At 44.2% G+C, this 24,897-nt stretch overlaps 1 protein-coding gene across 3 annotated transcripts; it reads right to left on the bottom strand.

Annotated features, from left to right (window-relative positions):
* Nucleotides 1-406: 406 nt before the first annotated feature.
* On the bottom strand, nucleotides 407-24,897 carry LOC138357384 (sulfotransferase 1A1-like). Of its 3 annotated transcripts, none has more exons than XM_069314104.1 (8): nucleotides 24,773-24,897; nucleotides 23,078-23,265; nucleotides 22,770-22,916; nucleotides 20,371-20,578; nucleotides 14,137-14,263; nucleotides 10,617-10,783; nucleotides 6,552-6,657; nucleotides 407-1,102 (listed from the first exon to the last, which is right to left on the bottom strand). In XM_069314104.1, exons 2-8 carry the CDS (start codon nucleotides 23,101-23,103, stop codon nucleotides 1,005-1,007), a joined length of 879 nt encoding a protein of 292 aa, XP_069170205.1. In that variant the 5' UTR covers nucleotides 23,104-23,265; nucleotides 24,773-24,897; the 3' UTR covers nucleotides 407-1,004. The 3 variants fall into 3 exon arrangements, with proteins under 3 accessions (XP_069170205.1, XP_069170208.1, XP_069170216.1); XM_069314107.1 differs by having other exon boundaries at nucleotides 23,078-23,255; nucleotides 24,773-24,885; XM_069314115.1 differs by lacking the exon at nucleotides 6,552-6,657.

Raw genomic sequence — 24,897 nt, 5'->3', positions numbered from 1 at the left:
GAAACCAAGGCGAAAGAGCAACAGAGCACGTTAAAGAATATCAGGGTCGGGATCAGGGTCAGCAAAGTCAGGGTTAGGGGGCATGGGTAAACTGAGCAAAGACGGAGGGAAGGAAACGGGAGAACAGATCAGAGGTGGGCGGGCGGGGTCCGGAGGAGGAGGAGGAAGAGGAGGAGACAACGGAGAGGAGCAGTCAAGGACAAATCAACATTAAACTTTACAATCCTGAGCAACAGCCATACACAGTTCCACCTCTTACTCTTCATTACACCACATTTTGGCAGCCTTATAAAAAAATTGGGTCAAAACCTTAAGCAATAATAAATCTAGTAGAGGTAAGAAAGTGAGTAATTATCAAAAGGCACCAAACCGGGAAGGCTATGTATAGAGGTAAGAAAAACAGGAATAAGATTTTTTTTTAATTTCTACTAAACAAATTTAACATACAAATGGATAATGAAGTTATTCATTGCATAACTATTTACCCGCCAGGGGGAATTTTGCACAATCCGTACCCGAATAACGAAAGGCACTAGTAACTACATTATACATGGTCGTTTGTATTGCCTTCATGTGTAACCTTCTGGGTGTGGGCAGGAGTCACGGCCTCAGCCAAGGCAGAAAACATAGCAAAACGGATTTTCTTAAACTTGAAATTAATCCGACTATATTTAAAAACTTTGCTATTAAAGTAGTTTAATGCCCAACACTTATTTGAAAACTACTTTAGAAGTATGCTTGCTCTGTTGAATCCAATTCAATTATTCAACCGCATGTTAGAGCAATGGAATTATGATGAAAGTATTACTGAACCGAATTTTAAGAGCAAAGTTCAGTTGGTGAATTTCAATAAATTATGTTTACTGTACAAAACTTATTACACCCACGAGTATATTAAAGTTATTGAAGGCATTAGAAATTATTTCAAAACATTTGCCTATAAACAAATTATCAGCCATTAAAACTACATCGTTAACAAGTTTTTCGGTGCCATGTGCAGAGTATCATTTGAAAATTCTGTTTCCACAATTCTTCTCGATCCACTGATTCATCTCTTGCTCGAGCTCTGGCGAAAAGTGGTTCTTCCAGTCTCCAATTTCACCTGGGAAAACATAATTCAGAGAAAAAGAGTGAATTATGCACAATTTGCTTTTTCCAACTTGTCAAGCATTTTACTAACCATTCCTCGATTGACCAAGTTGTTCCCATGCATGGGCTCTGACCACACCTACCAAACTGTCCCTTTGTGTGCTAAAGCTTGCAAAGCATTCTAAATCCAAGGCGATAAAACCATTTGTGAAGCAAAGCCAAGTACCTTTAATATCGAGAAAAGACTAACAAAAGCAGCTGTTTGGATCCCGTCAACAAACCACATGCTGTTGGAAAAGCGCACCTTCTCACAGGCCGCCCCCAATGACACCATAAGCAGGCGACGAGTCACTGTCACAATCGACATGACACCGTATTTAACAATTGTAACTCCGGATGAGGGAAGATTCCAAGGCAACCTTGAAAAACGATGTTTATATTATCAAAGTCTGGGTGGGCTCTAGTTCCACTGTATACTCACAACAGCACTCATGATATGAACCAGTCTTTTGGCTAAATGAAACCGTCGAAAGGGAAGGGGGTGAAGATCGAGACCTGCGAGACAAGATGCTGTAAACCCAGGACTCAAGGGAGGAGTTCCCGATTGAAAAGGTGCCAGCCGAGACTGAAAACGTTTAAAACATCAAAGACCAAACACATAGGATCTTAAGACCAAGCCCAAATATTATCAACATATTAGCAAAGTCGGCATTAATACAAAGCTTGTTTACATTTATAGGACACGCATTCGGCTATCTTAACCAAACCACCCGACAGAAGTTAAAGTGCTCGACACGAATTGAACTATTTACAAAGCCACACATCTGAAATATTGAATAACATCTCGCCAGAGGCATCAAAACGCCACACAACTACCTTTGTATACAATTGCTACACTGAAAGCTGCCTTATTGTACCCAGTAAGGTGGCCAATCAAACTTTCCGAACATAGTCGCTATGATCGGTTGGAAGACTAACGCCAAGCAAGTTTGACACACTCTTCGAGAGAGAAAGGGCCGAGGAAAAAAAAACAATAGAGAACTAGCAAGTAGGGTTGGGAATACGGGGTATCACAGCTACAACGAAGCAAGCAAGCAATTATCAAAAAGAAGGCACCAAGCCAGGAAGGCTATGTAGCACCATCAAATAAGCGGGATAATCAGGGGGCACTAAATATCGCCAAGGATGCCAACAGGAGAAACACACAAGGCGACCGATATCAAAAGTATCCAAGTCACCAAGAATACGATCGAGAGAAGCGACCGTGGGAAGGGAGGGATTGGGGCGGGGGGGGGGGGTGGGGGGAAGACTTTCGGGAAACAAGACACGCTCGTCCCGGAAGTCAGGACATTCAAAGATATGCACGACCATAAGACACATTCCAATTAGGACAGTAAGGAGCAGGGCGGTGCTCCAAGTGACCACGAGTTAAGCAAGTATGACCAATACGCAACTTCAGAGCTGTTTCCCCATTACGGTGGTAAGAGGACGGCCACGAAGACTACTTTCAAGAGAACGTAGTTTGTTACCAGTAACATACGACCAACAAGCCTGCCAACGGGCAAGGATGGAGGAATGGATAACCATGTAAAAATCAGAATAAGGAATACCTTTACGAGAGATGGCACACTAGCAGACATCTAGCCTGAAGGCAGCATCCGCACACATTGAAAGACACCAATATGGCTGGGAACCCAACAAAACTCAACTGACTTAAATTTACCGTGGACAAGAAACAGCCAATGCTGGATATCGACAACCACTGCATGAACCGGATTAAAAGACCCGAGAGCCATGAGGGCACTACGAGAGTCAACTACAAAGGAAGATTATCATCGAGAGAGAAGGAGACGAAGAGCATAGCATAAAGCTCCGCTGTGAAGATGCTAGTCTCCGGAGGTAAGCGACACAAGTGTGATCAGGAAAAACAACAGTAGCCAAAACCGTCCTCAGACTTAGACCCATCGGTGAAGACTGAAACAGTGCTAGTGAGAAGAAAAGTGCTCAAGGAAAAGGCTTTTTAGAACCGTAGGAGGGGCAAGATCTTTAGTGATGCGTGTCAACGATGTACAAAACTGCGGAAGGGGGACTCTCCACGGGGGCCAAAGAAGGAACACGAGAAATATTAGAAATAGGAACAGGGAAAGAATTCTGTAAGCGAGATTACCAGAGAACGAGGAAGGTGTTTAAGAGGAATAAGAACCGCAGGAGGGGTAAAAGCTAAAGCACGACAGAGACGAGAGGAAGGATGTTGCAAGGACCCGCAAGATAGCGAAGACAGTTGCGATCACGGCGGTCCTGGAGAAATAGGAAGCCAGTGCCAACATACAAGCTGAGGATAGGAGTCTAACGGAAGGGAACAGAACTGAGGTGCAACCCAGTATGGTGCAAAGCATCAAGACGGCAAAGAGTAGAAGGAGAAGCAGACGAGTAAGCAAGGTAACCATAATCGAGCTTAGACAGGACGAGAGAGGAATGTAAAGCAAGGAGTGCGCGCCTATCCACTCCCCCAAGAAGTATGGGACAAGACCCGAAGGAGGGTAAGGGCCTTAGAGCACTCAACACGGAGGTAAGAGATATGGGGAGACCAAGACAAACGAGTGTCAAGGAATAACCTCAAAAGCTTTGCAGAATCTTTGTACTCGAGGGGATGACCATAAAGTGACAAGAGGGACGAAGAAAGATCTGTTTCCGAGTAAAAGTCATGGCACAAGTCTTAGTAGTAGAGAACTTTAAGCAATAATCGGTGGCCCAAGACGACACGGCATCAATCTCAAGTTGAAGTCGGCGTTGAAGGAGAGGCGAATCACCCTGACAAAGGGTAAAATCATCGACAGAGCGGAGAAGACACCTGAAGGAAGAGAGGAAGGACCATTGAGGGCAACCAGAAAGTAGTGCTCAAAACACTTCACACCTTTGTATTGCTGAAAAGAGGCAGAAAGAGTGATACCAAGCCTCACCCGAAAAGAACTACGAGAGAGGAAGCTGCAGAGAAAGAGGGAGATCACCACGAAGGCCAAAAGAATGAGGCTGGGACAGAATATGATACCGCTAAGTGGTGTCGTAAGCCTTTTCCAGGTAAAAAAGGACGGCAACAACGGAGTTCTTCGCAGCAAAATCAGTACGAATACAGACCAAGTTCATCAGGACATCTGTTGTGCTCCGGCACTTGCGGAAATCAAATTGAGAAGGAGGCGGCGGCAATTGTGTTCCAGGAACCACATCAGACGAACGTTAACCATACGTTCAAAGTTTGCAGACAACTTGTGAGGACAATAGGGCGAAAGTCCTTAGGGGATGTTCCCAGAGATCCTGGTTTTCGAACAGGGAGGACAACGGCATCGAGCCAGTCCTCGGGGACTGACCATGACTCCCAGATCCGATTATACAGACTCTGTACATACCACAATGTGCACGGAGGGAGATGGCGAAGCATCTGTGGTAGGGGAGTTTCGGACTTAACGGTAGAGACATAAGATGCCCCAACATTCACGTTTAGCCGTATGGATGGCCCTACGGGTCACCACACACCTTTCTAAAGCAAAAAAAAGAATAGACTGTCTGCCGACAGCGGGGTCTCTTTCAGGCTGCACGCTAACAGCGGACAGCCCGAATAGTCTGCATTCCACCAGGGAATGCACTTCCGTTGACCCGAGAGGAAGAGCTGAGGGCAGCGTTAAAGACAGCGTCATGAAAAAAGAGTAGAGAGTGAGGGAGAGGCAGAAGGGAGATGTTAGAGAGAGTAGCACCGAGGGTAAAAAGGTTCCAGTCCACTTTAACAAACTGCCACCTATGGAAGGAGAGGGTGAAAAGGTAACAAGGATGGTGAAATGGTCACTGCCATGGAGGTCTTCAAGAACCTGCCACATGAAATCTAAGTAAAGAGAAGAGCAAAAAGAAAGATAAAGACAGGAAAGGGTGCGAGTCAGAGTTAAAATGCGTGGGCTCACCAGAATTCAGAAGAGACAGGGAAGAAGAGAGGATAAACTGCTCAAGAAGGCGACCTCGGGTGTTCGAAAGAACATCACCCCAAAGGGAATGATAATTGAAATCACCCAGCAGGAAATCACTCCAACAAGGAGTTCTGTAGGTACAGATCAGGAAATAAAAACGGGACACTCTGGGGTGGGGGGGGGGGGAGATAAATGTAACAAACGGTGCACCATTTCCCCACAAAGATACGAGCAGCAGAACAATAGAGAGGCAAAGGAAAAAGTAAGGGGACAAAGGGAACATCAGAACGAATCAAGAGCAGAAGAGTTAGGAGTCCCAGCAACTGGGGGGGGGGGGGGAAGGGGAGATAAAGGAATAGCCACGAAAGCAACCAGGACGAGCACCAAGCATCAGCTCCTGGAGACTGACAAGCGAAAACCGCGAAATCAGAATTTAAAGTTAAAGGAAATTGGCGTATTAACCCCGAACATTCCATTGAAGAATAAACATTGACGAGAAGAGAAAGGGCAACAACAGAACAAGAAAACGGTGAAAGAGGAACACATCACATTAAAGATCAGGATCAGGGTCAGCAAAATCAGGGTTAGGGGGCATGGATAAATTGAGCAAAGACGGAGGGAAGGAAGCGAGATAACAGATCAGAGGTGTAAGGGTGGGATCCTGAGGAGGAGAAAGAGGAAGGAGGATGTAACCGACAGGAGCAGTCAAATGGGGAGTAGAAAGAGGGGAGCGCACCTCAGCAAGGGCAGCAACCGAGAGGGAAGCGGGGGCCAAAGAAACCTCCATAGCAGGGGAAGGAGCGATAGAGTAAGAAGTAGGGGCCGAGGAAGAAATCAAAGCCTTCTTACGCGCAGGGGAGGAGGAGCCAGGCTTACGCTTCTGAGAGAGAGACCGGTGTCCCAGCAACTACGTACTGGGCAACTGATTCCAGCATCTCAACAAACTGAACGAGAGCACACATGCCGGCCGTTAGGAGAGCGATGGACATCAGCCCGCACCGACAGACTGACTAGCATAGCCTAGTGTTACGCAATGAAATTATAACTACCAAATATTCCTCACGTAGGTCATCTTAACCACAGCTCCGCTGAAACGCTCAATCAGTTGCCAATAGCAAAAACCTCTACAACAGTACCTGTTGCTCTCACTTAACTAGTAGTTATAAAGGTTGAGGTTCACCAGGGTACAGAGCAGAGCCTAAAACATTTTAAGTTAATTTGCGTTCTTTCCTCGAGAAAGAAATGTCACTCACTCACTGGTGGAATTAGTCATGGTATTATCACATGAAGCATTAGAAATATCCTGATGGCTGTCAGTTCTCACTGATTAAAGTGCGAAAAAACTAAAACATCCAGTCACTTGGATTATTTCTTAATATGGTTCTTTAAGGAAGAGAACTGCACTTGACCCGGACAAGCCAAAACGTTCACAGAATTCAAAAGCTCCAGCAACAATACTTCAGTATTACAGATGACTTGCCAATTAGAATCTTAACTATTTCCACACACCTTTCCTGAAGAAGTCTCCTTCGTTCTTCTGGGCACCTTGGTGATAATTTGCAGCATCTTTTTCACTTCGAGCTTTCATCGAGGAGAAAGAACAGTGTTCGGCAACCTGGCGAAAGGAACCAATATTATGACCACAACAGGTTCAAACACACACACACACACACACACACGTGTGTGTGTGTGTGTGTGTGTGTGTGCGCGCGAGAGAAACTAGGGGCAGAGTTTTTCCACCCTATGCCCGTTACCAAACAGTAAATAGGTACCTGGGAGTTAGTTAGCTGTCACTGGCCGCTTCCTGGTGGTGTGTGGAAAAAAAATAATAGTAGCAGAAACAGTTTATCGACAGTTGAGAGGCAGGCCGAAAGAGCAGAGCTTAACCCCTGCAAGCACAACTAGGTGAATTCCTAGACATCCCCCCCTCCCTACACACAAAATGATGTGTGGGGTCAGTGGCTGACTGGACAGCAGGCTGGATGCGTGATCGAGCCCAGCCCCAATGATCGAGCCTTCACCCCAATGCTCATGTTATCTAGCAGTAAATAGGTACCTGGGAGTTAGACAGGTGCTACGAGGTGCTTCCTCTGTGTGTGGTGTGAGAAAAAAAAAAAAAAAAAACAAGTTTATTTGTGACAGTTGAAAGGAGGGGCCAAAAGAGCAGGGCTCTTAAGGAGGGCTGAACCCCCCCCCCCCCCGCTCCCAAGCACAAGTAGGTGAATACAACTAGGTGAATACATAATGACAACCCCGTCCCCCTTTCCCCATGGGGCAAGACACCAAGTGGACAGCACTTGGGATTATCTTAGGGAACTGGGATTGATCCCCGGCGATGGCAAAAACAAATGGGCAGAGTTTTTCTCCCTCATGCCCTGTTTAACTCCCAGGTACTATTTACTGCTAGGTTAACTGCTGCAACCGACAAAAAAAAATAAACACACACAACACACGTATGAATGTATAGATGGACTGCAGAAGGCAGCAACACTAGCCCACAGAATGAGAGCGAAGCTGCTGATCATGGGGGACCTAAATCAGATAAATTGGGAATCAAGGAATCCCCATCGAGGGGACAGAACGTGGGGAGCAAAATTAGTAGATGTTATAGACAGGAATTTCCTAACAACATGTGAAGGAAGACAAGGGAAAGGAGGAGATGCACCGAGCCTATTAGACCTGATTTTCACCCAGAACGTATTAGAGGGAGAATTTAGAGCATGATATACCTCTAGGGGCCAGTGACCATTGTGTCCTAGTCTTTGACTACATGATGGAATTCAAACTGATGACCATGGGACAAGAGATCTGGGAAAGGAGAGCTGACTACAGGAAAGGGGACTAAGAGGATAAGGGACTATCTGGGTGAAGTGCAGTGGGAGGAAGAAATTTGAGGAAAAACAGTCCAAGATATGATGGACCTAGTCATACAGAAAGGACAGGAGGCCGAAGAGAGATTTATACCAAGAGTAAAGGTAAAAAATAAGAAGGAATATAATAACCCATGGTTTAATAGACTGTCAGGAAGCAAAAATGGCCAGCAGGTGGGAGTGGAGGAAGTACAGAAGACAAAGGACAGAGGACAACAGGATCAGATGCAGAGCTAGGAACGATTACATTAATGTAAGAAGAACATCGGAAAGGGACTATGAGAACGATATTGCAATCAAAGCGAAAAAACAACCTAAGTTACTACACAGTCATAAGAAGAACTGTCTGACCGACCAAGTGACAAGACTAAGGAAGACAGAGGGGGCATATACTGAAAGTGACAAGGAAATCTGCGAGGCACTGAATGCCAGTTTCCATGGAGTGTTCACTACCGTGCCTGAGCAGCTCCCATTGTTGGAAGGGGTTACCCTAGATGAAAGACGATCAGATATAGGAGGTGACAACAGAGGAGGTAATGAAACAGTTGACAACTCTAGATGCAAATAAAGCAGTTGAACCAGACAAAATATCACCGTGGATACTAAAAGAAGCAGCGCAGGCTCTCGGCGTGCCTCTGGCAATGATCTTTAACGAGTCACTTATGTCGGGAGAATTGCCCAGTTGCTGGAAGAAAGCAAATGTCGTGCCGATCTTCAAGAAATGCGATTGGGAGGAGGCACTTAACTATAGACCTGTATCACTGACAAGCCTCCCCTGTAAAATACTGTTAATAATAATTAGGCTATGACTGGTTGCACACCTGGAGAACATTAGGTTTGTGAACATCAACATGGGTTCTGGACAGGGAAATCGTGCCTAACAAACCTTCTGGAATTCTATGATAAAGTAAAGAGGATAAGACAGGACAGATGGTTGGGCAGACTGCATATTTCCGGACTGCCAAAAAGCCTTTGATACAGTACTGCACATGAGACTGCTGTTCAAGCACGAGAGGCAGGCTGGGGTGGGGGGGGAAGGGTCCTAGCATGGATAAAGAACTACCTAACAGGAAGGAACCAAAGAGTTACGGTAAGGGGCGAGAAGTCGGTCTGGCGAACAGCAAAAAGTGGAGTACCACAAGGATCGGTGCTGGGACCAATTCTATTTCTTGTATATGTTAACGACATGTTTACAGGCGTAGAGTCCTACATGTCGATGTTTGCGGATGACGCAAAGTTGATGAGAAGAGTTGTGACAGGTGAGGATTGCAGGATCCTCCAAGAGGACCTGAACAGGTTGCAGAGATGGTCAGAGAAATGGCTACTGGAATTCAACACGAGCAAATGTAAAGTTATGGAAATGGGACTAGGAGATAGGAGACCAAAGGGACATTACACAATGAAGGGGAACAGCCTAACTGTGACGACGCGCAAAAGAGACCTGGGTGTGGACATACACCTAATCTCCTGAGGCACATAAATAGGATAACGACAGCAGCGTACTCTACACTGACAAAAGTTAGAACATCATTCAGAAACCTAAGTAAGGAGGCATTTAGGGCACTTTACACTGCCTACGTGAGGCCAGTCTTAGAGTATGCTGCCTCATCATGGAGTCCCCATCTGAAGAAGCATATAATGAAACTGGAAAAGGGTCAGAGGTTTGCAACGAGACTCGTCCCAGAGCAACGAGGGATGGGGTATGAGGAGCGCCTGAGGGAACTGTGCCTTACGACACTAGAAAGAAGGGAGAGGGGGGGGGGACATGATAGGAACGTATAAAATACTTTGAGGGATTGACAGAGTGGACATAGACGAAATGTTCACACGGAATAGTAACAGAACGAGGGAACATGAATGGAAGCTTTTAACTCAGATGAGTCAGAGATGTTAGGAAGTTTTTTTTTAGCGTGAGAGTAGTGGGGAAAATTGAATGCACTTCAGGAACAGGTTGTGGAAGCATATACTATTCATAATTTTAAAACCAGGTATGATAGGGAAATGGGACAGGAGTCATTGCTGTAAACAACCGATGCTCGAAAGGCGGGATCCAAGAGTCAATGCTCGATCCTGCAGACAACTAGACGAGTGGACACCGAGGCACACAGTCCGCGTCGCGTCTTACCCAGGTCTCTCCCGATTATAAGCTAAACCAAAGAGTAATGTGCAGTATACTGTACTTTACATTCATACGCAGTTTATTACTCTACTCCCATTCCACCATTCACATACTTACATCACATCACTTTATTCTGTAACTAAAGATGTAGTTAGTTTAATCGTCAATACACTTTCAAAGCTCCAATGAGCAATTAGTATTTATCACTCCAACCCTCCATTTGTTTTTTCTTCAATGTATAAACTCCTCTGGCAATCTTCCATAGATTTTTAAACCTTAGGTAGTCTTTTGTCCTTTGTGTTCACAATTCATGTTCTGCCAGATTTTTATAGTTTGAACATTAGCAAATAATGATGTATCAATGTCGCCATAAAAAATGTAATATTGCTAAATAGGTCCCAGAACAGCCCTGGGGCAACACCTCCCTCCCCCTCCCACCACTCAGTAAGTGGGGTAAAATATTTACTCCAGACTAGTTCTGAGAGTCAACTTAGGCCAGCATCCCTTATACCGTGAGCTACCCCCTAAAACCGTGAGTTAACTTCGAGATGTGAAATCATTAAAAGGAGTAATCATGACACTTACATTATCAAGCTGCTGTTGGGAGAGGTTGGTGCCCAAGAACTCATTCAGTTTTCCAAGTTCCTTCTTTATGTCAACTTTAAAGTCTTCATAAAACACAAAGTGCAAAAAGGTCTCATCCTTTTGCCCCCAGGCCATCATCAGGTTGGGCCAGTAGGGACAGTACAACACTGTAGATACGAACTACATTTAACTCAATGTTTTACATGGGTAAATAAAAGGTTAAGCCTTTAAATTTCGCAATATATAGTTATCTCCAAAATATATTTGTATAATAAGCTATATGAAACGCAGTTATTACCGATACTGAAGCAATTAGCTAAAGAACACATTAATATTTTATAATTATTTAGAAGTTAAAACTTCAAGACGACACAGGTATTGCAGACCTCAGTATCGTACACTATTACACTACTACCGAGGAGAACTGCAACTAAACTGTCAAGAAAAAACAAAGTACTTGCACTTGTGGCCAATACTAACCACCTACACTAACTGGCTAGAGCAGCCTGATCCCATTTGTCCAAACACAGAAGGTACCTACCTACAACACTGCACAACACTCAAACCTGAACACAGTATGCTGTTCCACCATGAAGCCCGTGCCTTGTCAAGCACAAGACGAAGATGGAAAAAGTTGATGTATGCCACTAGGTTAGTCCCAGAACCAAGAGGCACAAGTTACGAGGAAAGGGCGAAGGAACTGCACTTCACGTAGATGGAAGACTAAAGAGCTCTGGGACACGTGATTAGTACATACAAAATTCGAGGGAATTTACATGGTAGACAAGGATATATTTTTTAAAAAATGGTGGTACACTCACAAGGGGGACAGGTGGAAGCCAAGTAACCAAATGAGCCACAGACTGAGAAAGAACTTTCAGTATCAGTAGTTGGTAAAGGGAATGCACTAGAATGTGGTGGAGGCCGACTCCATATACAACCTCAAATGTAGACGTGAGGGCGCTTCAGAAGCTCAGGAATCTGTTCAAGAGTAGATCGACTGTAGAGAGGTGGGACTAAAGAGCCAAAGCTCAACCCCCGCAAAAACAACTAGTCGAGTACGTACACGTACGTACACGTACGTACACACGTACACACGCGTTCCTTCCTTCTACTAGACTAGTCCCAGAACTAAGAGGCATGAGTTACGAGGGAAGGCTGCGGGAAATGCACCTCACGACACTGGAAGACAAGAGTAAGGGGGGACATGGTCACAACCTACAAAATCCTCAGGGGAATCGACCGGGTAAACAAGGATGAACTATTCAACACTGGTGGGACGCGAACAAGGGGACACAGGTGGAAGCTGAGTACCCAAATGAGCCACAGACGTTAGAAAGAACTTTTTCAGTGTCAGTAGTTAGTAAATGGAATGCATTAGGAAGTGATGTGGTGGAGGCTGACTCCATACACAGTTTCAAATGTAGATATGATAGAGCCCAATAGGCTCAGGAATCTGTACACCAGTTGATTGACGGTTGAGAGGCGGGACCAAAGAGCCAGAGCTCAACCCCCGCAAGCACAATTAGGCGAGTACAATTAGGCGAGTACACACACACACACACGTACACACACGTACACACACGTACACACACACAGAGCTGGATTCGCCTACTTACAACATTTACACGCTTTCCTTCCAATAAAGAAGGAAATACCGAATACAGAACAGAACATGTCCGAGGACAATATTTAACAGACTGGCAAGATTCTGCCACCATTTGAAGTCCTAATCAAACGCCCAACCCATCAACACATCTTTACTTTGTCAGCCAAGAGCTTTCAGTAGAGAATACTATGAACATCACACTTCCTCGCCAACACTACCCAGTGTGAGGGACTGAATTTCCTCTGCTAGTTTTTCTATATTAGACCAGAGTGTGCTGCACTCTAGAGAAAAGTTCTCACACTACATGCCCATATGTGAAGGCCTGCACAAACCAGAAAGTAAGGGCTGTATTTAGACTACAAGGAAGTCCAACTGCTCTGTGGAAAGAGTTACAGGATTTAACAGGTTTAACCGAGAAATGTGTAGAGGGAGATTTTAAACTAGCAGCCAACGGTTTCAGCGGGGTGGGGGGGGGGGGGGGGGGCAGAGGGGCGAGCGTCGCCTCCCCCCCCCCATCCTGTGCGGTGTGAAGTCATCCTCCTCCTAGGCCTCCCCCCACCCTGTGTGACGTCACGAGATGCCACAAGGCCAAGGACTTCATTCGTCGAGGCATGTCAGCCTCTTGACTTTTGGGCGGGAACGTCCGTGTTTGGAAGTGGCATCGTAGGCTCGCCTGCTTTGCTCTAATTGGTCATGGCAAGGTGGGGGGGGCCTTGCGAGTTCCCTAGGACGCCAAAAGGCAGTCTAGTACCGGCGATGTGAGAGCAAGACGTGTTTGGTGGTGGCAGCCGTGCCTCTGTCGCCACCACCCCTGTTATCGTGGTGTTATCACTATTTCCTCATCACCACAGTGACCCTGCTATCGAGGGTCGTGCCTGTCTCCAATTTACGTGATCGTAGGCTGATTACCAAGAAATTTGAGTGAGAAAAGACACTAAGGAACACATGTTTGGAAGAGGCAACCTCGTTGTGTATCAGATGTGGCTCACATCTGAGGTCATCGGTAATGTGACCAAAATGATTTTGATCAACACCTTTGGCAGAAAGTAGGATTGGGAAGGGGTTTCTCAAGTGTTAAAAAAGGCCCCGGTTTGCGATTTTAGGAAAATTATGAGTCCAAAACTCCAAGTTTTGCTGTATAGCTGGTAAGGTCCACCATGGGGTCCACCATGGGGTCCACCATGGGGGTACATGGCCTGATGCAGAAAACGTCTAAGTAAGATAACAGGTCAGGTCAGTAACTAAGTAGATGTCACCAGATTCCATGTGTGCCGATGTTATGCCTGCTTAACCACAAGTCCAAGTATACCAGTAAATCAAGTAGGAGCAGCAATTAAACTGCCATTGTACTACAACACCAAAGTTGTAAACCAGAAGTAAACCCGCATATACATTGGTGGTACCAGGCAATAGACTACAAGGTCAGGTTCTAATCCATCTGCCAATTTGTCCAAACAGACTACCAAATGTCTAGTAACCCCCCAGACCTATAGCCCAGTATAGAAGCCTCTTCAACACTAAAGTTACCATTCAGCAGGAGAACGGAAAGATCAATATTTAAAACTACCAAATACAAGCACTAACAACAGTAATAATTTACGAAGTTATGCCCTGGATGGAAACAAATTATAACTTGCACCTATAGTTAACTGGCAGCTGCCAAATACACAAGTTGTGGAGTCGTGGATACTAAATGACCGTGTGGGGGGAACTTTTAGCATACCAATTGTCCTCATGTGGTGCTACACTTTGTTAAATCTGTACTAATGTGTTGGCAATGATATAACAAGTCGCTTGAATAGTATTTTTTTACACCTTAAATATTACGTTCTGATCGTGTTAGCTTTATCAGAGCATTTAATTGGTGCCACCTTGTCGAGGCTTCTCAAACACCACAACTGATTTACTTACAATCATTGTTCATGAAATGTTTGACGAAGTTGTCGAAGGTGCCAGTATAGTTGTGGAACTTTACGTTACAGAAGTGATAGAATAGCGATACAACCACGTCCTTGGGATCTCTAGCAATGTACACCACCTGAAAAACCATCAAATAACCATTAAGCACCATGATTGAAATTTAGGGTTAAATATTAAATTATTTGTTGAAAAATTTAAAAATATATATTCAACCAAGACTTTACTACACCATGGTTTAATAGGAGTTATTAAAGGTAACTACTATTGAACACTGGCGCCCTTCAGAGCCCAAAAGTAAAATCTGGTCATAGCTCTAATGTCCAATGTAGGGCGACTGGAAGTTCAGCTGGAGCCATCTCTTATGAAGGCCAGCGAAAGAACAGTCATAACTAAACCTTAATTAGGTTTATACAAATAAAAGCTCTCATGGGTCTAGTTACATTTAGCAAGCTTTAAACGATGAAACAATCAATTTTTATGTTGCTTTAAGAAAAAGTAACACAAGTATTCCCACTTGTCTCAAATCTAATCTTATCAAACATGTATTTGTGTTCAATTGTGTAATAAATATATTTTTACATTATATACACAATAGCTCTATAGATATCCATATATGCAATACACGATTGTAAGTACTATCAGCCCTCCCCCTGCAACTTCCCTTTGAAAATGATAGCTTCTGGACCATGTATGCACTATACAAGTGTTAACATGAATAGACGTACAGTGGACATCACCATGGTTGATGCCGTGGTAAATGCACTTATTCATAAGCAAGATATTTTCTATAAGCAAGTGCGAGAACGAGTTGGCTAATCCCAGGCCCATCTCTCCAAAGCTGTGCAGCCAAGTAACCCGACAAAATGACATTCAACAGATTTCAGTGGAAAAGGCCTAAACTGCACCATGATCTGTATGCCTGTAGAAGGGGGGTTGGCACAGTGGAATGTATTGTAACTGTTAGCCCACTTTAATGAGACTAGGAATGCCGATATTCCTGGACCTCTAGAAAGCTTTTGAACTGGCTAGCACCCCAGCTATTTTCCACAGCCTCATCAGCAAAGAGGTCAAAGGTAACCTGCTCTGTTGGACCAAAAATTGGCAACGCGTCATCCAGTGTTAACATAATCCAACACAGCCTAGATGACAGACAGACAGACAGAGACAGACAGAGAGAGAGAGAGAGAGAGAGAGAGAAAAAGAAAAGAAAAATCATTACCTCACTAAAAAATTCTCATTAAAAAAAAAAATTACCGCAACAAATCCTATCTACACCAGAGTAGCAGAAGGTTCGCCCTCCGTCATATGGTATCTTCAGGCTATAAAGTTTTGAAAGGTTAAATATCCCAAAAGGAATCCACAGAGGATATAGCAGTTCTGTTATATAGACTGCGTCTAGGTTACAGATGCAAGTGGGAGATCGGTGAACCCTAAAGCAGTCAATCTTCTGCCAATAACAGAAGAGCCACTACTTCACTATCTCCTGGAAAGTGAAGCCTCTGAATAGCTTTAAGGGTCCCTGAATCTTGCAATAACCGCACTGAAGCCACCCTCGTGGAAATAAAAAAAGGCTCTCGGTTGAATAGGGTTTTTGTTAAAATAATTATCAAAAGAAGGCACTAAACCAGGAAGGCTATGCATCACCATCAAATGTGCAGAATCAGAGGGCACTAAATATCACCAAGAATGCCAATATGAGAATAGAAGCACAAAAGGCGAACGACTTCAAAAGTATCCGATTCACCAAGAATTCTAGTGAGGTACATGTGACCGAGATGGACGGTGGGAAAGCGAGACATACGCTTGTCCTGAAAGTCAGGACATTCAACAAGGACATCCACGACCGTAAGAGGGACAACGCCATTTAGACAAAGAACAGGGCGGTGCTCCATTAAGTGACCATGAGTTAAGTGTGTATGGCCATTATGCGACCTCGCCAGAGCCGTTTCCCATCGCCAGTTACGGTGGTGGGAGGACAACCGTGAGGGAACAACTCTTAGGAGTATGCAGTTTGTTACCAGTAACAAGACCAATCCTGGTAACAGGTAAGGATGGAGGAATGAATAACTGGATAAAAGTCTGAATAAGAAATACCTTTATGGGAGACTGAACAAGAGCAGACAGCTTCTCTAGTGGCAGCATCTGCATGCTCATTTAGGTTGACACCAATATGGAAGGGAATCCAGCAGAACTCAACTGACTTAAATTAACTGGAAATAAACGGCCAACGCTGAATTTCTGAAGATGCTAGTCTCCAGAGATAGGCGACACCCAAGTGCTGTCAGGAAAAACCATTAGCCTACACCATCCGCAGACTTAGACCCATCGGTGAAGATGGAAATGGAGTGAGTGAAAAGTGTTCAAGGGAAAGTAGTTTCAGAACCGTAGGAAGGGGTAAAAGCTTCCGTGATGTCAAGGATGTACAAAACTTCGGAAGGGGGACTCCATGGGGGGCCAAGGAAGAAACAATAGGATAAATATTAGAAATACAAACTGAAAGAATCCTGTAAGCGAGACAACCAGCCAAAAAGATGTGGGGGAAGATGAACGGGAACCACAGGATTGGTACAAGTTAAAGCACAACAGAGGCGAGAGTAAGGATGTTGCTAGGACTGCGCAAGATAGTGAAAACCGTAACAGCAGTCCTGGAAAGGTAAGAAGCCAGTGTCAACATACAAGCCGAGGGCAGGAGTCTAACGAAAGGCACCCGAGCTGAGGCACAACTCAGTATTGTGCAAAGCATCAAGACGGCAAAGAGTAAGAAACAGACGAGCAAGCAGGGGAACCATAATAGAGTTTAGACAGGACGAGAGAGGAATGTAAAACGCAGAGTGCACACCTATCCACTATAAGAAGTATGGAACAATACCTGAAGGAGGCTAAGGGCCTTAGAATATTCAACTCTGAAGTAAGAGATATGGTGCGACCAAGAGAAACTAGTGTCAAAGATTAACCTTTAAAGCCTAACGGAATCATTGTACACAAGGGGGTGACCAAGCGACAAAGCGGGACGAAGAACGACACTCTTCCGAGTAAGTCATTGCACAGGTCTTAGTCGAAGGGAACCATGCCATGATAGGTGGCCAAACACGACAAGGCATCAATTGCAAGTTGAAGCCGCCGTTGAAGGAGATGCTAATCACCACCCCGACAGCAAAGGGTAAAATCGTCGATATTGAGGGTGGAGAAGACGCCAGAAGGAAGAGGAAAGACCATCGAGGGCAACCAGAAAAAGTAGTGCTCAGAACACTACCTTGGGGCACCACCATCGTGATGCTGAAAATACAGAATGTACCAAGCCTCACTCAAAAGGAACGACGAGCGGAAGCTTTGGAGAAAGAGGTAGATTTCCACTTACGCCAAAAGAATGAAGTTGGGACAGAATATGATATCGCGAAGTGGTGTCATAAGCCTTTTCCAGGTCATAAAGGACGGCAACAACGGAGGTCTTCGCAGCTATAACAGTACGAATATAGGCCAAGTTCACCAGGACATCTGTTGTGCTGCGGCACTTGCGAAAACCCAATTGAGAAGAGGGTGAAGGTGGTGATAGTTTTCCGAGAACCACATCAGACGAACGTTAACCATGCATTCAAAGAGTTTGCAGACTACTCGTGAGGGCAATAGGGCGAAGTCCTTAGAGGATGTCCCAAGACTCTGGTACTGGGAGGACACCAGCATCGAGCCAGTCGTCGGGGACTGGCGACGACTCCCGAGGAAGAAAGCGAAGCCTTCTTACTCGCCGGGGAAGAGGAAGAAGAGCCAGCCATTCGTTTCTGATGCAAAGAGTCAGGCGTCCCAACAACAACGTACTGGGCAATAGATTCAAGTCTCTAAGATAAGCTGAACGAGGGCAAACACGATGGCCGCAGGGAGAGTGATAAACATCAGCCTGCACAAACAGGCGGGCGGCATGAAGAGCCAAAAGACGAAGAAGGATGGGAAGGAGGGAGACGAGGAACAAGACACAGGAGATAAGACAGACTGGGGTAGGAAGAAGGGGAAACCCAGAAAGAACTATGACGTGGACCCTGCGGGACGGAACAAACGAACAGAGGCGGCGGCGGTGGGCGTGTCTGGGTCTAAGGCCTGGAAACGATCGAGAGTGAGGAATGTGGAATGGACGAGGAGGAAGAGCACAACACAAGCATAAGAGACACCAGCAAAAGGGGATAAACTACGAACTTTGCGCCTCGCCTCAGGAAAAAAACAAACGTTCCCGATGCTTCAAGGTGAGGACGGCTGCCTCAAGTTTGTAATGTACACACACGCGGGAGAAGGTAAGGTAGGGTAGGGTGGTTTCTCCGCAATTGAGGCAGCGAGCCTCAATTGCGCTTCTCCCTTCCTGGGAGAAGTGCACTCCGACTTAGTGCCCTTCGTCCCCACACACAAGAGAGATACTGGAACATCTGAGGGTACCATGCCCAAACCTCCAGCACTTATTACAGAGCCAAGGAGAGGGAATGTACTCTTGGACAGAGAACCTGCAACCAGCAAAAATGACAGGATGGAAGGGCCCTACCATCTGAGGTAATCTTTACAACCTGAAGGGGCTGATAACTTTGGCGATGACCACGAAGGGGGAAAAGTAAGCGTGTCTACCTGGCGGACAGAATGGCTTGGGCTTCGAGGATATGCCGAATATCTTCGTGGCAGTCCTGTAGATTCCCAATGCCGGTTGCATCATTGGGTGGGAGGAGAACAGTGCCAACACTTATTCAACAGTGTTCTTTGAGACCCGAACAGGAGTTTCGCCAATGCGGAATAAAGCGGCCAATTGGGTGGCTGCATCCCGAGAAGCAGCAACAGACACGTGTACCGAGATGGGTGGGGTTGAAAGTAACAGGAATCTACTGAATCAGTATGATGCCTATGGAGGGAGAAATCAGGTATAGCATCCGGAGGGAAATCAAAGCATTTGGCCCACGAAGCAGGACCAAACAAAGATTGGTATGCACTAATACAGGAAGGGATCGAGAGAGTGCGGCCGTGCCGTGGATTGCGTTGAGAACCTAGAGAGAGAAAGAGAGAAAGAAAGAGGGGGGGGGGGAGGGGTTAAAGGCACAGTAATCAATGAGAGCGAGACATGCCAGGGGATGGGGCGGTCCCCACTGTAGGCTTGTGGCCCGACCCAACTACAGAGGAAGGAAGGAAGGAAGGAAGGAGAGTCAAAAGGAGTAGTAAGGAGGGTCAAAGGAGGAGCAAGGTCGGGGCACAATGCAGCTGGAGCCTATAAAGCCCGGTCTTCCAATAGTCGGAGTCGGGGGCTTGGTCGCCCATTCCCACGAACTTGAGAAGGTAGAAGAGAAGCTGAATTTGACAAAGCTAGAGTAAAGACTCATTCACGTATGTTCCCCAACACCCACAATTAGAGGCAGGACACCCAACAAGAGACATGTTGCCGATCTTGCCGGGGGCTCCCCTAGGGGTGCGTCACGAGTATACACTTAACAAATGCCACCTTAAGAACGATCAGTCTGTCAAGATCAGGTTCAGCGACGAAAGAAGGATTGACAATGAAAGCATACCCTCGCTCGCGACGTGGCTACCACAATTCAACGGGTGCAAGAGTAAGCCTCCTCAAACACCCGGGCGACAAATCAAAAGAAGGCCAAAAAGAATAGTCAAAACAGGCAAAAAGTCGGCAGCAAATAATTGGAAAGGAGAAGAGGGAGAAAAATGAAACATTAGGAAAATGAAAAGTCGCCCTGCAAAATTCGTGAGGATAACAGCAGGAGCACAAGGCCACAAAAGGACAGAGGACTGTCCCAATGAGTATTACACTCCGGCGGCAGCCGGCCACCAAACTCCCCCTCACGGAAACAATGGACCAGACAGGGATGGTGGGGGAGGGGGGGGGGTTATTGGAAAAAACCTGTCAACAGGTAAACCAAAGGTAGTAGGGGCTCAAGGAGGGTAAGGAAGGTCAATTCATGTCCACTACACAGCTCCCACATTTAAAATTTGATCAAGTTATTTAAGGAAACAGTCTTTCCAATATTTAGATTGAAACCATTCATATTAAACTTTAAATGAAGCATTAGGAACTGCTGGATTAGACGACATTTTACTGAACATTTTATCTTTTGTACCTAATTTAACTAACGCCTTAATCGTTTGATTACAAACAGTCTCAGATTTTCTTTTATGCTCCATGAAGCAGTGATGGCAAATCAAACCATTTTATTCCCATAAAACCATTAGATTACAGTAGCCAACTCTGACCTTCGTGGTTAGAGGAAGGGTAAGCGGCAGGAGGGTGTTGGGCAGGTGGGTCTTCATCACTCTAGGAGCAGGTAAAGACTCGCTAATCTGCAGAAACACTCCGTCTTCTACCTTCTTCCCTGGACACATTTGATGAAACATTTCTGTCATCGGCTGAGGATTCTCAACAGTGCTTCTTATGGTCTTGCTGTCAAGCATCATGTCAAAGCTGGAATGTTATTACTACAATTACTAAACTTTACCAGAACTGAAATTTTATAGCTTCAGAATCAATACATTTCAGTCGTTTCTTAAACCATTCATCAGTTATGCGATAAGTTCTGGTAACATTTCTTTATATAAACCCATCCAGCAGCACAAATATAGGATCCTTCATACATTGCAACCGATACCCGAATGGTTCTTAACTAATCACATGATTTTTTAAACTTAACTGTTTAGTGCAACAAATTCACATTCAAGCACGCCTTAACATCACGTGCGCCAACTACGTAACCTAGACATTTATACCAAAAGTTAATTGTCACAAAACTATCACCATCTTAAAACAATATTAGGCTTCACTTTACAACTAATATGACCTATACCCATGCCCTATATTCTGCCACAGAATATCAGACCTTATACTACTTATTGTGTCTAACCCATTCTCCTATTAAGATACGTACAAAAACCATGTGCACCATATTACAAAGATTGACGTTCTAAGCAATTAGGTAGATTTTTTCCACTAGTCACTTTTTAGTCCGAAAATATTTAAAAATATTCCAATGCCTAGTATAGCACATTTACTTAATTAAACATATGTTGCCTGTAATAGATCTAGGAAAGGTTAGTCGTCTTAGCAACTACAGTAGAAAATTTGTTTCTCTAAATTCAATAGCATAGATTCCTACTTAATTGAATCAAGTTGTACATCTGTATGTGCAATTGTCCTCATCCTTCCTGTAAGTACTCCCAATACAGGGAGGGATGGGTTTGTCAAAAGTACCATTTACTGTAAACAATGTAGTGTGCGAGTGAAAAGTAAATTTAGGACAGTTTGGCATCAATGGTAAAATGGATTATCCAACAATGATTAAGTGTCACTAATTTTCAACAACCAATAACTAAGAGTCACAATCACCCGAGTCACCAATTTTGCTCACACACACACACATTGTTAAGAGAAATATTTACACAAGACATCCGAAGCGAATGTTTCACACGCAAGACCTGAATTTATGTAATTACAGTATGGAGCCAAAGTATTTGGATCAATCATTAAGATAACTGGTACAAATACCCATTTGGTATATATACCAACATTGGTACAATTTAGTTAGTCGCTAAAGCTTAAGATAATAGGCTCAAGTGACTTTATAAATGCATTTAACAGTGTAGCCAGGGTAAGCATCCCAACCAGTAGTAACGTATGAAGAAATTTATGACAGCAAGTTATTTATAGGTTAAATTTATTTTTGGCAACACTAGTATTTAGTCCGCCAGGACCTCTGTGTCCACCAAACATTTTATAAAAAATCTCTCGCCCAGCACCGCCTTAAACAATATTAATCTTTTAATGAATTTACAATCCCCAACCCCCTTTTTTCCTCCCCACTAATGAAAATTAGTTGCAATGTTCACAAAACTCTAGAGGCGGAAGAAATGATGCAGTGAAACAAGACGAGGTAGAAGGTAAACGGTATTTGAGCCTAATGCATTACCTAATTTTACAGTCAAGCTGGGGTGAGGCCGTATTAATTACAGAAAAGTAAAAACGCTCGCAAAATGTCTTGACCCCTCCCAAGTTATATATAGTCGTAATAACCATTATTTCTCAAGATAATTCCCCTCCCCAAATAAATTGACGCACTAATCTGAACAACCCTTTAACAAACCATTTTAGGTCTAGTCTAAGAACGTAAAGTACTAACACAGGAAATGCCAAAAGATATACCGGCACCCAGTCTGATTAAAATATCTGCCAACATCATTTTATCCACATCCGGTGCAATGTTAAGCAGCAGTGTAATCGTTATGAAATTTCATCCAAAAAATACAAAAATAGTCTGTTTTGTAGAGATATAAAATAGTTAAATTATTTACGAGAAATATTTAAGAACATTCGTAAGATCTTCGCTAATATCTGCTCTTCAAAATTACCAGAATTTTGTCTAAGGTACGTCCACAAATTTGCAAATTTACTGCCACTTGCTGAACTATCATTACAATAAAGTAGTTTCTACAGAAAAGCTATCTAAATCGGGGCTCTGAGAACTTTAATGAGCTAAGCACTAATTAAAAATAAAAAAATCCTACCGATTTACTAGGCGCAATCAGACTACAATAGTTATTATACCACTGATCCCAGGCGTTACGCAGACAATCACACTGATAAACTAATAAGAATGTCATACTCTATATGCGGTGCTCTGATGAAGATGGGCAGGTCGGCCCTCTGGTTGTTGAGGTCGGGGTTGTGAAGCATCGTCCACACCAACTCCAACATCCAGGTCGTCCCAGACCTGGGCATTCCCAGCCACAAGTACGTCACCTTCAGTGAACTGAAGAGAAACTTATTGTAGTATACATTAGAGAGAACACAAGTGTATACAATTGTTACCCACATATATACCAGGGGCTAGGGATCCAAGTACAGTCCCCCCCTCCCCCTCGGACCAAGTATATAACCAATATTCAAGGGTCAGAGTAACTGACACCACACCTTGAAGTTGTAGATGGTGTCAGCATATTTGGTGAAGAGTGTCGGGTAGAGATAGCCTCCGGGCCTGAGGCGGATCATACCATGGTTGTAGAGCGTCTGTTCCTCCTCCATCCTGGCCAGCCACTCCTCGCTCATGGCCTCCACCCGGTGACCACTAGCCAGCTTCGTAGTCATCTTCCTAGGTACAACTACAGGGGTCGTTATGGCAGTCAACTCTTTAAAATACCTTGTCTATGTCAGGCATTACAACAGTGAGGTAAAAATTAGATACTTTAGTAAACATTTTTACAAACTGATGGCGAGGATGATGAAGGGTTGGGCATGGGTGACACGACTGGTGGTCAGGGCTGTGTCGGTCGATGACCTGTGTTTGTGACCCCGGGAAAGGGGGGGGGGGTATGAACAATTTTACTTGGCAAGGGTATTAGGTGGGGAATATTATGGAAGATGTGTAGACTGTGGGTCAGGGAGGTGTCAAAGCTTCACCGGTTCCTGCACTTTCCAATTCAAATTATGTAAATAGAACTACTCGACAAAAAATTGTCACTTCAAAACAAAAATTATTTTAGAATAGGGAATCTAGCGTAACCAGCGCCACCAGTCGCCACTCCTTGGGGTGGGGATGTTTGGGAAGAGAAAACTAAAGTCACCAGACCTACCACACCACATACTGAACCATGCAACACCTGCCTGTTTAAGACTCAAAAAGCACAGTATAATCCTGAATAATGCCATACAAGTTTACACTTTAATCCGAAATACTTTTAAGGAATATCTTATCCTGATCACACAAATGCCGCACTTTAATAATTTTTAATCTTTAAACCTAGTAATTATATATTCAATATATGTTACAACGGTCGACTATGCAACATGCATTAGATGTAAATATAACCTCACTAAGACTGCCATAACCTGGTGGTAAAATCTTAGCCTACTTACAACTACACAGTTACTATATTACCTTCACAAAACTTAAAAGTCCACCTTCAATCACAAGCCGACGGACTAAGAAGGAGGTGGTATACATTTTAAATACACAAATCACATTAAGAAGAGTCCTAATGTCTGCAATAAATCCAGATATCTGGAATGTTTTAAATACTGTAATACAAACTCCCTGCCAATGGCGGGGCGTGTTACCAGCAATTTCTTAAAAATATGCCAATTCAACGCACCGTTATTGGAAGTCAGCACAGAAGCCAATTTAAACCATAATGGAGATGGATCAATATTGCATTCTCTCCAAGTTATATGTGCTATCCACTGTATTGTTATGCTATTCCTGCACGACACCAAACACCAACGAGTTGCTCTACAAAGAGCAGAATATAACATGGCAAGGAAGGTAGTATTTATAGCGTGCAGGAACCATATTTGCGGTGAGAAGTAAGAGCTGCTCGTCTCACAGTCCCTCCAACATTATATTCCCTCCTGACAACGTCGGCAATAACTACAAACATTTGTGAATTTATCTACTCATATTGCACAATTACACCAATCACAGCATCTTTCACAAATACAGTGCAAATACACTCTGCTCACTCTTTCAACAAAACTACTGCATTTGGCAAATAGACTGTAGTTATACGAAGTTACTAAAACAGTTATACAGTCCCTAAATTTTTTTCACATTTTAACTATAGTCTTCCCTGCGGAAAAATAATTTAAATACGTCTATACACTACAGCTCACCTTCTGACACTGAAGGTAACACTGATGGAGGGAGGAGGAGGAGCACAACAGCTCACACCAACACAAGCAACACATATGAACTGTCATTGGCTGAGGCTCCACCCAAGTCAACACCCCAGTGTTAC

Source organism: Procambarus clarkii, chromosome 7 (assembly GCF_040958095.1).
Source record: "Procambarus clarkii isolate CNS0578487 chromosome 7, FALCON_Pclarkii_2.0, whole genome shotgun sequence".
Lineage (NCBI taxonomy): Eukaryota > Metazoa > Arthropoda > Malacostraca > Decapoda > Cambaridae > Procambarus > Procambarus clarkii.
Note: the sequence above shows the minus strand (reverse complement) of the source record. Positions and strands in the feature narration are given on the sequence as shown.